At 35.3% G+C, this 18,974-nt stretch overlaps 1 protein-coding gene across 1 annotated transcript in view; it reads right to left on the bottom strand.

Moving 5' to 3' along the window:
• Positions 1-525: 525 nt before the first annotated feature.
• The window catches only part of LOC139151060 (SH3 and multiple ankyrin repeat domains protein 2-like), a 42,496-nt gene continuing 24,047 nt past the window's right edge, over positions 526-18,974 (bottom strand). The window contains exons 10-16 of the mRNA XM_070723589.1: positions 15,778-15,918; positions 12,391-12,501; positions 11,197-11,441; positions 10,502-10,664; positions 7,465-7,542; positions 4,208-6,613; positions 526-3,190 (exon numbers count right to left, since the gene is read on the bottom strand). Of these exons, the coding sequence (XP_070579690.1) occupies positions 2,937-3,190; positions 4,208-6,613; positions 7,465-7,542; positions 10,502-10,664; positions 11,197-11,441; positions 12,391-12,501; positions 15,778-15,918 (3,398 nt within the window). The 3' untranslated portion in view covers positions 526-2,936. The remainder of the gene's footprint in view (positions 3,191-4,207; positions 6,614-7,464; positions 7,543-10,501; positions 10,665-11,196; positions 11,442-12,390; positions 12,502-15,777; positions 15,919-18,974) is intronic.

The following is an 18,974-nucleotide window of genomic DNA, read 5'->3' as shown; positions in this document are numbered from 1 at the left end:
TTTGGGTATGTTAGACAATTATCTTGATGAATTTCGACTTATGAGTAACTTACAAGTAACTTGTGTGAATGTGTCAACAAGTGCATAACCTACCGACAACTTATGGCCTGTGTGTGCGGGATGTATGAGCCATACGCTGGCAAACATCGAAAAGTTTTGTGCATGCACAAAATTTTTGACAACCTCGCCGTACTGTGACATATACCAGCGTGCTTCAGTGTACTCTTAACTTATACAAAAATTACCCATAAAATATTCGACATATGTCCAGCGTATTTGCCAAATTATTTGTACATTGGCATACACTGGCTAAATCATCAAGGTATGACAGGGCCATTATAGTGAAATCAAGATATGTAGAATCATTAACATGAAAGTCACACAAATCACATGCATTAACCCTTTGCACCCTGGCCCCCTGGTACTCTATGACGTCATCGGACATTTCTGTCCGAGCCGGGTTCAAAGGGTTAACACTTTACCTTCATACACACATTTTTAAAAAGAAACAATAACTTTACCCCATTTGCAGAATATTTCAACATTTATTAAAAATAGTCATTATACAAATTTTCCCTAAATGTGCTAGCAGTATCTGCAAGGTATCACTCATTTCTAATTAATCATGAAATCACAATAACATAACACAAACTCAGACTGGTTACGTTCGGTTAACAAGTTATTGAGTTATGAGCTCCATGAAGTCCATCTATAGTTGGATGAGATGGATTGAGACATCTAAACAGACAAACTGACACACACACACACACACACACACACACACACACACACACAGACAAGGGGATGTTATTAGCCTGCTAGCGCTGGTATGCCTTCAACAAATGGTGGCCAAAACTTTCCAAAAATTCATAAAAGCTTCACAAAACTGCAAGGTTTCATCTTAGATTACTTCTTTATAAAATTGCATAAATATGTTTCATGTTTTGATTTAGATGATTATAAAATGTGTTTGATAGAATTAATGGCTTTGTCACACTGTTATGACTACAATGAGTTGAACTTTGTATATTACATTGCACCTTAATGACCTGTAAATTTAACTGTGCTTTTGTACAAATTGGTATCATTTGATCTGACCAGAAATTCTCATATCATTACAGAGAGTCAGCTACTAATATTTTCAATTATTGGTTAAGTTCAAAATGTCTCTATATCAAAGGTAAGCATATCAATACAGTGTTCTACAATCCCTAAAACCAGGGTCAAAGAAAATCAAGGGATGTGTGGTCTTGTTTAATTCTAGACTATTCATTTCCTACCATACATACACTTGCAGTTACTAGTACCTTTGATTTCTCTGTTTATGGCACAATTTCTGATCAAAAGTCAAAACTGGAGAGTTAAATACAGTAATTTGTCTAATAAATGATAAATCTAAATTAACATATGTAAATGCAAAGATTCAATCCACAGCATAATTATACATACATGCTCTTTTGAATTACAATAATAAATATCACAAAATACTTAATATTCATAAGAAGTACTGCTAACTCAGTGAAAGTGTACTGAAAAGTTGTGAAGAGTGTACTGCTTTGTGCATTGAAAATCTTCAACTGAGTATGAACATTAGGAATAAATAAATTAAGTCCACAGAAGTCAACACCAAAGCTTAACAAAACTTCAGTTGTTACTTCTGTATCTTTTGTTAAACAACTAACTGCTTGACATGTTTTTGATGTATACAGATGATTCCTTTGATTTCTGTTACTGTGTCAAGATTTATAGTCTTTTGGATTTCTACACAGTGATATCAGAACCAAAAGTTCAATATTGTGTCCAATGAAACACCTTGATATCTCACTAAACCTGTTCACCTCTAATTCCCCTTCAGCAGTTTCCGATTACTATTGATGACGATGGGTTTGAGTGAAACAATGGTGGTAAAAGGGTTAAAATAAAGGCAGTAAATCAAAATGTTGCAACATAAGCTTCACTATGACAGAGAGTTCCATCACTACATTCTACAATATCAGTGGCACTTCAAACCAATTCTATTTTAGCATAATTCATTTGATATAAATCACATCCATTTACACTAAAGTCTTTGAATATTAATTGACATAAAACATTAATTTAAGTCAGATTGGAACAAAACAATTTGGAGACCCTGTATGATATTGACAATTATCTAAATACAATAAACATTTCAAAAATGTATGGCTATTTGTCTATGGTAGGCACTTCAAATATCCTTGACATCTGTGATGGCTATAGTAATAAAAGTTAATTCTCTCTTACTAACTTTGATCATTCATAGTTAACAAAGTTACTGCACAGGTTCATGTATAAACATTACCATATTTTACTAATGCTGGGTACATCCACCATACTGGGACAAAATCATGCATATATCATGATATAAATCAGTTAGTTAAGTGTAAAAATTTTATGACAAACCCAGAATATTCTAAAGTTCTATATGGTAAACCTTAACAGACTAAGTTTTAATAAAAAAAAAGTTGTGAGAACAAAAAGCTGGACATGGCAAGTGAACAAGTAGAAACAATAATTTCAAGCTATACATGTTGACTTTTTGTATCAGATATATTTTGTATTCAGTAAAATATAACACTATTGAATTTCAGATACAAACGTTTACCAACATGACTGTGTTTATGATGAAGCTTGACTAGTACAAACAAATGGAATCATCAATATTGATGAGGAAAATATAAAACTGATGTTTCCTCATGTCAAAGAGAATGTGTATCAACAGGATAATATGTATTGTGAGAATTTCTAACTGTGATGTGTACTGGCACTGCTGTACTCTTAGCTCTCTAAATTTGAATGACAAATTCAAGTAAAGAAAGCAAGTTGTATTGACAAACATCCATTATGAAGTTTTGTGCATACACAGACCAGAGTCAAACTTCATACTGATACCGACATATCATGAAACCATATACACATCACAGTATTTCTAGTAACTTCTTTCTTGCCCTGTCAATTGTTATTCTATGTCCAACCCTGGTTACACCAAGTTCAATGTAGTCATCTTTGGTTAATGCTGACAAATGTGCTCCATTGATTTCATTTTCTTCAAATGTACTTTTGTAATCAGTCATATGAATGCTGTCCAGCCAATGTCCAACATCTTGCACTGTCCAATCATCTACAGCTTTCATTTGATAGTCTTGTCTCCCTTGTGTTCTCACATTGGAACCTGCATAAACAGATTAAAATACATGTAAGATATTAGTGGCTTTTGACTTACTTTCCTGGTACAGTATTCCAGGTACTCAGTGTATGGTTAGGCTCCCTATAAAGTACAACTTTAAGGGACAATATCAAACTGTTCAGAAAATTAAATTGATCCATTTATATTAAAAACCCCTCCCCCTCAATAAAGTTCAGTAGGCTGAAGTCTTGATGTCTGATAGACAGCATGTTGAAGTTTCTCAGTTATTGCAACAGTAATCACAATTGTCTAGTTTATTTCCAAATATTCCTCCTTTCTTGATATGAAGGAGTTTTGGGTTTGGTTTATCCTACACCAAATTGTCACAAGAAGATTTTCTTCTTTTGACCCGTATATCAATTACCATTTTCTGCATCTACAAGATTGCTTAGAACACAGCCTTTATTTGAAGTTCCAAGTCCCACGCTGAATATATGAAAAGTAACATTTATTCCTAGGCCTGTGACACATCAATATAATGAAATTACTGTATTGCTGTAATTAGCCACCAAAATTTGCATTTGTGCATTCTATTATTTGAACAAAACAGAACAAGGTAATCTGCGGGAACATACAAACCAAATTTGATTGCTATTGGAAAAGAGTTACAGAGATGAAGACTTTTGAAGAAAATTTACCAAAATATGAGAAAATTATGGTAAAAAATTAACATATGCAAAATACATTTATTTTAACAAAACTTAACGAGGCATCTTGAGAATCAAATTTGAAAGCTGTTAAGACCATTGGTATCAGAGATGATCTTTGACCAAACAAAGATAGGAAAATAAGCCCAAAAAATGTGCACATGCAAATTTCCAGTTATTTCAACCAATCAAGGTTTGGTAATCCAGAATGACTTGTACATGAAACATTTCAGTTTCCTGAATGGATTCAGAGAGTGAATGCACAGTTGATGACAGATTGCAATAGACAATCAACCTTTAATACAAGCTGCGTATCCTACACATCAGAAATAAAATGAGTGATACAATTCCTCACCTGACTTTAAAATTTGACGGTTTTGTCCATCATTGTGGCTACCAGCCTTGTGATTTGTTGTACTGTTTGAACTAGTTCCTGAGGAATCTGCATGCAATATGGCTGTAGGTACAGCAACAGTGTCCTTGATGCTTACACCAGTGTTCAAAGATTCTGTTGTATGTTCATCATCTTCTCTGATTGTAGTATGAATATCATAAGTCTCTGTTGATCTAGCGCTAAGACTAGATAATGTAGATAGAGTTGACACCGATGATACAGTGCTGACATTATCAAAACTACGTTCCCTTTTATGTCCAAAAATCAGAGCTTTATCATCATTATCATCAAATAACACTGGAGGAGGCAGAACAGTTCCAACATCTATTTCACTAGTAGCCATTGTCAAAGGTGTTGACGACTGTGCATTTACACTATTTTCACTCAGACTTCCATTTGTAAATTTCAGTGAACTTTTCAATGGTGGGCCTTTTTTCCCTGCTGATTCATATTTGTTTATTATGTCTTTAAAATTAGATCTTCCATCCGTGATATCAGTAGCGTTATTCAAAAGTTGTAGTTGATTTATTCTGCTTTTCTCTTCCTCTGTAAGATTAACATTTAAATGTGTGTCATCTGAATGCAGTGTCTTGTCAATGTCCATGTCGGCACAGAATTCTATTGGTGGTGGTGGCAGTGAATCCTCCATGATATTATCTACCAACCCTACATCAGTTTGATGTTCTGCTGGTGGTGGTGGTGGTACAAATAATGGTAAATCATTACTAGCTTCTGTGATGGCTTTGGTTTTCCTTCGACTTTCAAGATCAGCTGCTCTCTTTGCTATAACACTTTTCAGGTCATCATTTCCACTGAAAGATTTCTTGGCTTGTATATTACTCTTTAGTCTTGCATTCTGAGTTGCAGTTTTTCTTGTTAATTCTTCACCTGTCTTGCCTCTGTCAGTGCTGGTATTGGTATTAATGATAAACACCTTAGCTGTTTTCTCCTTGTTGCTATCTGTCACCACATCTCTTGACTTTGCTGTTACAGCAGACTCATACTTCTGTCTTGAAGTTAAACTTTCCTGAGTTGTCATGTTGATTGTATTTTTATCAGTCCTGGGTTTTAGATTACTTTGACTAGGTACTCCTTGACTTCTCTCTCTCTTATATTTTTCAATCTTTTTATCCATACTTTCACCATTTACTTGATTATTTTCAATTTCTACTCGTCTTTTCTCAATAGCAATACGCAATGCCATTGTTGGGTCAACACTTTCCACCAACTCTTCTTTACTTGCCTGTTTTAATGTCTTTTCTTTTGCAGCCAAAGCAATTTGTAAGACTGGGGACACCTCTTCTCTCTCTTTGTTAATGACACCCATTGAATTGGTTTCTTTCTTCTGGTCATTCTGATTCCATTTATCTACAGCTTGACTTTCTAATGAAGTGTTTGAAAAGGCATTGTCTTTGACAGGTTTGTCTCCACCGTTGTTAACAACGGTAACTGAAGACATTGGTATGACACAAGACTTTGGTCTTGATGAACTGACACTTTTATTTTCATTGACATGACCAATAAGGTCAGAATCCATGTAATCAGGCTGTGGCAGTATGTGAATGGACTGTCTTGCTGGCATTGGATTTGTGGATTTCTCTGTCCCACTTCTGTTACGTTGATGTTGTTTTAACTTACTACGGATACCTTTTTGGCTGACAGCTGGTGGTAACATGTTAAACTTTGCAGTATGGTCTGGTTTGAAACTTGATGGGAGTTTGTTGATCTCAGTCTGACTAGATGTTGAAGTATCTGATTGTTTTTGATAACTGTCACCGTAACTTGATTGCTGATTTGATTTTCTTGTCAAAGCCTTTCCATCGATATTTGTTGATGTGTCTGAATACTGAAACATTGGCTCAGATGATGATGATGAGGATGGTGACGATGAGTTGTTGGACTCACTCAATTGAGTAAATCTTCTGTAATTATTACTACTTTCTATCTCTGAATGTAAATTGGATGTAAAATGAACCAGCGATGGATGATTAAATTGAGGTCTTTGATAGTAACTGTCTGATTTCACTGAACCTGATGGTGAATTCACTTTCCTTGTGTATACATCTTGTGATGCAGTGGCCAAGTTTGGTGTTGATAATGAACTCTTCAAGTACTGTTGTGGGTGTCTTTGCAAGCAACCTTTTTTGACACCGCTGGGAATAAGAATCCTTGGTTTCTGTAGGTTGCTGGTACTGGTTCCAGTACTGTCATAACCCTCCACTCCTTGACGCACAAACATTTCATGAATTTCAGCTTGACTTAGTCTTTTAGATGTTGGTCTGGCTTTAATAGATGCTACAGAACCTTCAGAAGTACTGGCAATATCATTCACAGAACTGTGTCTCTTGATGGCATTATCAAGTTCCTCTGTTGAAAAATAAGAAAAACACTGTCAACAATGGTGAAATTTCTTCAGTGATACCTACACATTAACTATCATGCATATGTTTGGCAGTATCAAATGTTATACAGTTCACTTGTTCTCAATTTTACCAAGTTTGGTCCCCCAAAGTGTTTTTTAAATGTTTTTGTGACTGGATACACAGAAAAGTGAAAGGTTGATGAAGGACAATGGACAACCAATATACCTCATAAGCTCTGTGACTGGACTGTTTGTTTTTCACTTAAATGTTGCTTTGCCTCAAAGTACTTGAAAAGTGTTTTGAAATGTTTTAGTTGTTCAAAAATTCAAAAGAATTTAAAACAAAAGCATCATTCTATAAATCCTCAGAATTGTTGTGCCTAATATGGCTGTCAATGTCAACCCCTACCCTCCCCATCTCAGGGGCATAGTGGGGGATTTGGAAATTAGTCTTATGAAATTTGTCAAATGCCCCACCCCCTGGGGCAAGACAATCTGGAAAATCCCCACCTAAAACAAGGAAATCCCCTACCCCAATGGGTGGTGCACTATTAATTTTTGTGCTTCTCAGTGAAAGTGATTGGGGGGGATCAATATGAGGCAATTGCCCCATCCCCTCAGGCCTAGTTTCATGGCAAACACAGTCTAATCCCCCACATTTGTCTGGTATTACCCAAGGTGGGCTCCCTCAGAGATTACATTGACTGCTGCATAATAGTGTGGAACCATACACCTAACACTTATGCAATGGAACTTCATGTTACCAAATAAATGTTTCACTGACTTTTAACTAAATTCAACAGTAGCTCTATCTGTCTGTACAGATGTTGTTGGGTAAGCAAAAGACATGTAATACCTAAAGCAGCTATTTCATCTGGTCCAATAGAGGCAGTAGACAATCTAGTACCTGCAGATCTCAGGGGTGGAGCTGGAGCTAAAAGTAAACAAAATTTGGACACAGGATAAGATGACATGCTAGAAATGGACAGAGTTGGTGTGATGCAATGTAGACAATATAGGAAGACATGCTAGAAATGGACAGAGTTGGTGTGATGCAATGTAGACAATATAGGAAGACATGCTAGAAATGGACAGAGTTGGTGTGATGCAATGTAGACAATATAGGAAGACATGCTAGAAATGGACAGAGTTGGTGTGATGCAATGTAGACACTATAGGAAGGCATGCTAGAAATGGACAGAGTTGGTGTGATGCAATGTAGACAATATAGGAAGGCATGCTAGAAATGGACAGAGTTGGTGTAATGCAATGTAGACAATATAGGAAGACATGCTAGAAATGGACAGAGTTGGTGTAATGCAATGTAGACAATATAGGAAGACAAGCTAGAGATAGACAGAGTTGGTGAGATGCATTGTAGACAATATAGGAAGGCATGCTAGAAATGGACAGAGTTGGTGTGATGCAATGTAGACAATATAGAAAGACATGCTAGAAATGGACAGAGTTGGTGTAATGCAATGTAGACAATATAGAAAGACATGCTAGAAATGGACAGAGTTGGTGTGATGCAATGTAGACAATATAGGAAGACAAGCTAGAAATGGACAGAGTTGGTGTAATGCAATGTAGACAATATAGGAAGGCATGCTAGAAATGGACAGAGTTGGTGTGATGCAATGTAGACAATATAAAAAGACATGCTGGAAATGGACAGAGTTGGTGTGATGCAATGTAGACAATATAGGAAGACATGCTAGAAATGGACAGAGTTGGTGTGATGCAATGTAGACAATATAGGAAGACATGCTAGAAATGGACAGAGTTGGTGTGATGCAATGTAGACAATATAGGAAGACATGCTAGAAATGGACAGAGTTGGTGTGATGCAATGTAGACAATATAGGAAGACATGCTAGAAATGGACGGAGTTGGTGTGATGCAATGTAGACAATATAGGAAGACATGCTAGAAATGGACAGAGTTGGTGTGATGCAATGTAGACAATATAGGAAGACATGCTAGAAATGGACAGAGTTGGTGTGATGCAATGTAGACAATATAGGAAGACATGCTAGAAATGGACAGAGTTGGTGTGATGCAATGTAGACAATATAGGAAGACATGCTAGAAATGGACAGAGTTGGTGTGATGCAATGTAGACACTATAGGAAGACATGCTAGAAATGGACAGAGTTGGTGTGATGCAATGTAGACAATATAGGAAGACATGCTAGAAATGGACAGAGTTGGTGTGATGCATTGTAGACAATATAGGAAGGCATGCTAGAAATGGACAGAGTTGGTGTGATGCAATGTAGACAATATAGGAAGGCATGCTAGAAATGGACAGAGTTGGTGTGATGCAATGTAGACAATATAGGAAGACATGCTAGAAATGGACAGAGTTGGTGTGATGCATTGTAGACAATATAGGAAGGCATGCTAGAAATGGACAGAGTTGGTGTGATGCAATGTAGACAATATAGGAAGACATGCTAGAAATGGACGGAGTTGGTGTGATGCATTGTAGACAATATAGGAAGGCATGCTAGAAATGGACAGAGTTGGTGTGATGCAATGTAGACAATATAGGAAGACATGCTAGAAATGGACAGAGTTGGTGTGATGCAATGTAGACAATATAGGAAGACAAGCTAGAAATGGACGGAGTTGGTGTGATGCATATAGACAACTATAGGAAGGCATGCTAGAAATGGACAGAGTTGGTGTGATGCAATGTAGACAATATAGGAAGACATGCTAGAAATGGACAGAGTTGGTGTGATGCAATGTAGACAATATAGGAAGACATGCTAGAAATGGACAGAGTTGGTGTGATGCAATGTAGACAATATAGGAAGACATGCTAGAAATGGACAGAGTTGGTGTGATGCAATGTAGACAATATAGGAAGACAAGCTAGAAATGGACAGAGTTGGTGTGATGCAATGTAGACAATATAGGAAGGCATGCTAGAAATGGACAGAGTTGGTGTGATGCAATGTAGACACTATAGGAAGGCATGCTAGAAATGGACAGAGTTGGTGTGATGCAATGTAGACACTCTAGGAAGGATCCTATTAGTGTATCTTGTTGCATTTTGCAAGTTGAAACTATTCACTTACTATTATCATAATTGTTTGTTCAGTTTATCACCAGTGTTTGGAAAATGTGGTTGTCACACTTTGATAAGCATTTCTACATCACCTTTAATTTCAAACCATCTCATCAAAAAAGTACAGCTTATGGGTCTTTTAGATGTTGATGTAATTGAAATCACACATAAAAATGGATTGTATGAAAACATGGAACATCAGACGGCAAAAGTAGGAATAGAGATAATTTGTGTCTCACATTAACTCTTTTTTTCAGTTGATACACTTTTAGATTGCTAGGGAATAAATTTGAACTTAGTCTAAGATGAAAATATGATGGTTTCATTCGGGTTCCAACTCACAACCCACGGTACCCAATCACCTAGCGGAGAAAGGTACAGATAAAACCACTTGGCTAAATCCCCAATGTCAATAAAGATTGGTTCAATAACTGAGCTAAAATTGTTACAATTCTGACTGCACACTCTCTACTCGCTGTAGAGTTTGCAAAGCATTCACGTTCGCACACACACTATCATAGTGTATATATCATAGTGTATCAAAGTATAGTTCAAACAGAGTAGATTGGACGGAGAGGTTAAATGTTCACAACACAGAGGTACAAAGATCATCATAGTGTTAGATAGCATGGACTTTGCTTTAATAAAATCTTCTGATTAAAATGTTGTGACTTTGACCAAAGCATAATTCTAAACTACCTGTCCCTGTAGAATTATACTGTAGGTTTGACATCTCTTTGTCTGATGACATAAGAAATGTTTACAAAAGCTATTATAGTACATTTTGATTGAGATCCATTACAGGTAAACTCACCTCTAACAGTTTCTACAGAGTTGTTCCTTTCATTCCTGTTGAATGAAGTATAATGCTGTTCAGGAATCAAGGTTGCTACTTTCAATGTCAAGGTGTCACCAGATCTTCTCACCAAATCAACAACATCTTTATGTGTTGAACACTTCACATCTTCTCCATTAATCTAGTATTGCAAAATATACACAGGTTTCAATCCAATCTAACCATATTTACTTCATTCAGAATGCATTTCTTCACATAATTTTTGTCATAGCAATATTGGAAAGGTCAGCTTTTCATTTTCAAATACTGAATGCAGAGAATCAATGCACATTCTCTGCACACAGAACAAAAACACACACACACATAAGGACAGTTTGATGACTGATGCCATATACACTATATAATACTCACATGCTATAAATACATGTACATAGAGCATGTAGGAACTGATTAAATACATGTACATACAGCATGTAGGAACTCATTAAATACATGTACATAGAGCATGTAGGAACTGATTAAAACCAATGTTGGAAAAGTTTGCATTCAATTCATATATGACACTAGTGGCCTAGATTAAAAATGTTGCAATTATTCATGAGTTTTTAGTTTTGTTATTTTGACATGAATGAGCTTATTTTGATTCTGATACATAAGATACATGCATAGATACAGACAGATATCTTGTCACAACACAATAATAACAAAGATACCTCCAGAATGAAGTCACCAGCTTTCACACCTGCTTTGAATGCCACTCCATTCTCCTCAACAGAGTCTACATACTGTAATGCTGGAAAGTTGTCTGAAGGTTGAAAACTCAATTGACTATTAGAAGTCTTGGTCCCACGTAACACAAACCCATATCCCCTTTCCTTCTGTAACTTAAGAGTTCTGATGCAATGCTGGGTAGTTGGCTGGTTTCCTCGCTTTTCTTGATTTCCAATTTTTTCTTTGTCTAAAATTAAGCATTTAGAAAAGAAAAACAAATAAATTTGTTACTTTCCATGTTATGCTATGAACCTGCATCAGATTCCACCCAAGTTGTTTTCACAGAAAACTATTGAAATCATCTTGCTTTTTTGTACTGGGTATAAATGCACCATTTTATGTTTTCAAAGAGAAACAAGTTACCTAGAAGTCAATGAAGCTCTGATGTTATTTTTAACAGAACTGACCTTGAAAATTCTATGATTCCATATTAGTCAATAATTTATAGAACATGTCTCATATTGGCCATTTGAAAGTTCAAGTAGTTTACAGTGATATGTATCTATTTATTATTTCGTTATTTACCTTTTATTTATTTTTTATTCTTTTTATAATTAATTTTTTTATTCATTTATCTTTTACAAAATCACAGGTCAACAAGCATGCAGCAAATCAGGGACTTTGAAGAGCTAAGTAATACTACATAATTAAAGTTGTGAGAAAGACACAACAGACACAACCAAGAAAAAAAACAATTAAATCACAAAACATTTAAGAAACAAACTTTAAGTAAAATCAGTAGACACATTGTACAACAGTTGTGAATATATAAATAAGATTTACAGAAATGCTTTAAAGTTACTCTTCTGAGAAAATATGTCATCTCTTGACCAAAGTCAGAAAATTGGCCTTTAAAATTCTGTCACAACAATTATACAGATGGAATTAAACGCCTGTTTGTTTCCCTCTAAGTCATCCTAGTACGCATCTAACAGAATTTCTCTGAGATTTGATATGCTTTCAGTAATAACTCATACACAAATGGAGGAACAGACGTTATGCTGTTACCTAAATATGATGAGTATGGGTAATGTGGTATACAATCACTTGGTGACAAAAAGTTTGGCAACATGAACACATGACGGTCAGACCTATCTCACACAATATGTTCTAGAGATATTTTTTGACTTACTCACCGGTAATTTTCTTCTCCTCCATTTTTCTTTCTTTAACGCAGTAAGAAGGAAACCATCCAATCACATTATCAACTCTTCCTTCCAAGTAATTATGATCACTGATGCTAAGAACTACAAACAAATTACAAATCAAACTTTTGTTAAAATGCAAACACACAAAATAAATGCCATCAAAGACATACCGCACACATAATAACATTAATAACTGAAAGCAAACAAGTTTTAGTATGTCCTCTTTTCATTACAAAAACAGATTTGCAGATTTGTCTACAACATAGATGCTAGGTCAGGATTACTTCTACTTAAAAATATTCCGAAAGCTGGCAGTATAGTAACTTATTCCAACTGAAATTACTGGTAGAGCAATGTCTGTCTGTGGAAGGTGGCCCATGTGTAATGGGAGAAATGTTCCCAAAAGCATGCATCAATAACTCTGAAAACAAACTTCAGTATTACCCAGGACAACTATGTATCTGAATATCCAACTTTGCAAAAAAATAGTGACAACATCACTGTTCGCTCCCATATAGTTATCAAAACAAGTCAACAATTGTATGAAACATGGACATACATATACAGACAGACTGACATACACAGACTGGCACAGAGTGATGACATTGACCCCAAGTGTGCCTTGGCCCATGGAGAGTGATAAAGATATAACAAACAGCTGAATGTAATGATAAAATAGTTAAGTATAGGCCTATACAGGCACTGAGAGTGAATATGTTACAGCAATTTGATTAGTTTCTTTTCCTTTTCTACTTCTGTGATAATCTTTAAGACAATCAATCTGCAAGGCAGTTTATGTATTGACAAATATGTTATCTTTTACAAGCACACAGTACGGTAAACTGTTCTTGATTTTTCATTTACAATATTTGACATAGACTGAAATACATAACATGCAACCAATGTTTACACTTTGCCCACACACCAGATACATGGAGAAATTTCAACATACAATCATCAACTCAGAAACCCTACAGAAAAAGTAAACATTGTTTTCTTCCAGAACAGCTGGTGCATCCATATCTGGAACAACTTACAAACTTAACCAATTACACAAGGATGATGACACAAGAGATAAAGTTAAACTGTGGTGAACTTGACTATTCCTTTCAAATCCTTACCTAACTTGACATCTTAAACTAAAATACACTGCATGGTTAATTGTGCACAAAAATACATCGGGTGGACCATTTGATAAGGGATGGTGTCTGGAAGATCGATGAGGTACATTATCTTTTTTATCCAACCATTGTACATTCTTTTTTCCCCACTCTCCCACCTTTTCTTTTTGTCAAACCTTCTCTGGCTGAATTTTTATTGGCATTTGTTTGGAATTTTTTCAAATTCTGCCAGGAGTTTTTTACCGCATTTCAACACCAAATACAGGTTACCATATCAAATGCTTACTAAATCACCACATTATATACTCTTAGTTCCAGTAGGTATAAAATTACCAAAAAAAATCTTAAAAATACAAAATGAAAGATATCCCAGTAAAACTGAAAGTTTGCAAAGTTGCCCAAAAAATTCAAAATTCCGGATTTCAACTTAATTTCAATATAAATCTATTAACAAAAACCCTAAGAACCGGTGTACTAAATATCAAAGCAATCAGACTGGTAAATTTTGAGAAACAATTTTTTTGACCAAAAATGAGAAAAATTGCCCCCCAAAATACAACATTGCAGATTTCATCCTAATTTTAAATATATCTAATTAACATAAACCCTAGGAACCTGTACTCTAGATATCAAAGCTACCAGATCAGAAGTTTTAGGAGGAAAATTTTTTGACCAAAAAAGGCAAAAATTGCCCCAAAATGAAAAAAAATTGCCAGTTTCAACATACCTTCAATACATTATATTGAGATTAATCTTAGATACCTGTATACCAAATATCAAAGCTATCAAATCAGTACTTTTTGGATAAAAATTTTTTTTATCAAAAATTGGGAAAATTGCCCCAATATTACAAATATGACAATATCAATACAATTTGTACAAGCATGACTGAGGTCATCCTGAGGAACATGAATATTAAGTTTCATAGCAATCAGACGAGCGATTTCAGAGAACAGGATTTTTGACTAAAAACGGAAAAAATACCCTAAAAATACAAACATGCAAATTTCATCCAAATTTTTGCACACATAATTTAGAATACCTAAAGAAACCTGCATACCAAGTTTCAACCAAATCTGACCAATGCTTACTGAGTTTTAGCCATTTGCAGGATTTTTCCTTTTCCCCCCTCATTTGCATATTTTTGGCACTGACATGTTCATTTGAACAAATTCACATCTCCACCCCTAGGTGCACCTGTACACCAAATACTAAGACAGTAGGTGCTACGGTTTAGGAGTTTTTGATGTGGACGGACTTACAGACATACATACATACTTACATACATACACACAGACGCCATTTTGCCACCTTATACGAATACCTCCCATTTGCATATATACATATGCATATATGGGAGCGTAAAAAATGTGGCAATTATTTGGGGTTATTTCCAAAAAGCATATTCTTCATCGTCATTTAAAATATTCTGATATGTAAGCTTTTTAACATGTAATGTTTTTGAAATGCCTGAAAAAAGTAATCGACAATATTAAAATCATACAAGTAGGATGGTATGAAAATGTACTGGAATCCAACATGATAGAAGAATTGTGCCGGCATGCAAAGATCCAACCCAAATTTGAGAGCGATTGGGCTGGCGGTTTCAGAGAAGAACAATTTTTACTGAAAATGAGAAAAATCACCAAAAAATTCAGCAAAATACAAAATTAAGGATTCTTCAAAATATTCATAAAACTGTATAAGGTTCACCTGAGGTACTTGCACACAAATTTTCAATGCAATCAAAACAGCGGTTGTCCAGGTATAAATTCTTGACCGTTTTCACATTTTGTACGCTCATTTGCATAATTTTGGCAATGCAGACTTCATTTGAACAAAATCCCATCAATAGCCCAGGATGCATCCACACACCAAGTACCAAGCTGAAATGTGCAGCGGTTTGCATGTTTTTGATGTTGATGGACATACTCTACGTACATACATACTTACTTACTTACATACATACATACATACATACACCCATACATACAGACGCCATCGACTTCAGCTTATACGATAAACTCACATTGGTATAACCAAATGTGAGCTAAAAATGTTAGTGGTTGTGTGATTGTATCACACAAAAGAGTACACGCTCATCCTGTCTCCCAAGTAAGGTTTGATCAGGATATTAACAGCTGTTTGAAGGAACCGGTAACATACAGGTTTCAATAATACTCTGATGCACTGCAGATTATTTGAAAATAAGATCTACTTAACTGGCAAAGACACACCTAACAAGTCAACTCACCTTGTACATGGTCACCTTTGCGTAATGTCAATTCACCATATTCCTGTGCAGTATAATTTTGGATTGCTGTGTACATTCTAGGTGGTGTACAGTCATAAAGCTTTTCATGCCTCATTATATTATCAGCAGCACCATATTTACCTGGCAGTGGTATTCAAAGGAAAACAAAGACACCGTTGGTTAAATAACACGGTCAATAAAAATGGCATTCCCTTTAGATCTCTATCAGTTGATGTAGACATAACCTGTACATGTATCAAATACATTCAGTCCTACACACATCAATGCTTTCAACAGAATCTCTACATATATATATATATATATATATATATATATATATATATATTATATATATATATATATATATATATATATATATATATATATATATATATATATATATATATATATATATATATATATATATATATATATACACCTATACATATATATACCTGTACATACATATACCTGTACATATATATATACCTGTACATGCATATACCTGTACATATATATACCTGTACATACATATACCTGTATATATATACCTGTACATATATACCTGTACATACATATACCTGTACATATATATACCTGTAAATACATATACCTGTACATACCATATATATACCTGTACATATATATACCTATACATACATATACCTGTACATATATATACCTGTATATATATACCTGTACATACATATACCTGTACATACATATACCTGTACATACATATACCTTTACATATATATACCTGTAAATACATATACCTGTACATACCATATATATACCTGTACATACATATACCTGTACATACATATACCTGTACTTACATATACCTGTACATATATAATACCTTGTACATACATATATCTGTACATACACATATCTGTACATATATATACCTGTACTTACATATACCTGTACAGTATATATATCTGTACATACATATACCTGTACATATATATATATATATATATATATATATATATATATATATATATATATATATATATATATATTATATATATAATATATATATATATATATATATATATATATATATATATATATATACCTGTACATACATATACCTGTACATAACATAGACCCTCGAGAAAAACGGGACAGGCAACTGCTGTAGTTTCTTTGTGCAATCATAGGGTCTATGGTGCAATCTATCTTGGAATATATTAAGTTTATTTGCCAAGTGGTCCCCGACAACAATACTTTGTACTTTCATTTAACGATCAAACTGACGTTGTGAATATGTACACTTTGCTCTTGCATGGCATGTTCCCTAAAGAAACACCAAATTTCAGATAAGCTACACATGTCTACATCCGCAAAGTACTAGAGAAAACATTTTTAACACTGACTTTCACTGTCAGGCGAAACCTTGCGATAAATCGGGACTCAACAACGGTTGGTGGAGTCAGAAGCGGTAAGGTAGACATGCATTTACACAAAGCTAAACGCTGTCCTCGCAAATTTGGCCGTTCACAGTTTTCAAACAACAACATTTCAGTAGTTAACATACATACTTTACCGAATCATGGAGCACTCCTCGCACAGAAAATATTCCGACGGTTAAAAAACTGCAAAAACGAGGGAAAATTTGGAGATACACGGACGATTGCAGAATGTAAACAACAATGTCTGATGTCAACTGCTGTTAAGTCTGGAACTGCAGTGATATGTGTTTCGGATTTGTATTCGAAACTTTGTCACTTTACAGCAACATACTGACTCCCTGTAGACTTCTATTTGCATCGAATCTCGCTACTAATATGTAAAAAATACTTTAAAACCATTTGACGAATTCTTCTCAAAATATTTGTAACACTTTTCTTTCTAAAAATGGACTTGCGGGTAATCCGAAATAACTTGTAATCCGAAAACATTATTACCGTATACCCGCATGCAGTGTCTATGAACCGGACGTTGTGCAGTTGACCGGGTCCCGCTTCATTCCGTCCCGACCCATTAACAAATCTTAAGTATTCAAAGAAGGATCGTACTCTGCTAATCCGAAGTCCCTTTGATCTTTACCACAGTTGCCTGTCCCGTTTTTCTCGAGGGTCTATGTACATACATATACCTGTACATATATATACCTGTGAGTATGTAAGGGCAGCTCAAACCCCAAACTGAGACCACTAACTGGGACTCCCAGTTGGCTCTAAATGCACTCTAGGACTGGTCCCAGTTGGCCTCGGGGACCAGTCCAGTCAGCTTCCAGGACCAGTCCCAGTTGGCTTCCAGCTGGTTTCCAGCACCAGTCTCAGTTGGCTTCCAGGACCGGTCCCAGTCTGCTTGCAGGACTGATCCCAGTTTAACTCTTGGACTAGCCGCAGAGGTGAAGTTAGTTAACTCAAACCATAATAATGATGGGAAAGAGGTTTCCCACACCACTATAATATGCCTTTGTAGCAATAGTAAGCAATTTATTGTTCATGTTCCCGGTGCTGTTGTGAAAATTGTGTAAATTTGTGTGGAAAAGCTAACATCTCCCAGTTGGCTTCAAAATGCACTCTGGGAACCGGTCCCAGTTGGCCTCTAGGACCGGCTCCAGTTGGCTTTCAGGACCAGTCCCGGTACTCTGGAACTGGTCCTATGTGGCCTCCAAGATCAGTCCCAGTTCACTTCAGAGACATGTGTAATTTGTGAACAGGGACAGTTGGGTGGTCAGTGGTCCCAGTCGGGGATTTAAGCTGCCCTTACATACCTCATATACCTGTACATATATACCTGTACATACATATACCTGTACACATATATACCTGTACATACATATACCTGTACATATATATACCTATACATACATATACCTGTACATATATATACCTGTACATATATATACCTGTACATACATATACCTGTATATATATACCTGTATATATATACCTGTACATACATATACCTGTACATATATATATGTGTAAATACATATACCTGTACATATATATATCTGTAAATACATATACCTGTAGGACAATACATATATATACCCGTACATATTATGCCTGTACATACATATACCTGTAGGACAGTACATATATATACCTGTACATACATATACCTGTACATATATATATGTGTAAATACATATACCTGTACATATATATATCTGTACATACATATACCTGTACATACATACACACATACCTGTACATAAGCACTTACCAACA

Source organism: Ptychodera flava, chromosome 2 (genome assembly GCF_041260155.1).
Source record: "Ptychodera flava strain L36383 chromosome 2, AS_Pfla_20210202, whole genome shotgun sequence".
Lineage (NCBI taxonomy): Eukaryota > Metazoa > Hemichordata > Enteropneusta > Ptychoderidae > Ptychodera > Ptychodera flava.
Note: the sequence above shows the minus strand (reverse complement) of the source record. Positions and strands in the feature narration are given on the sequence as shown.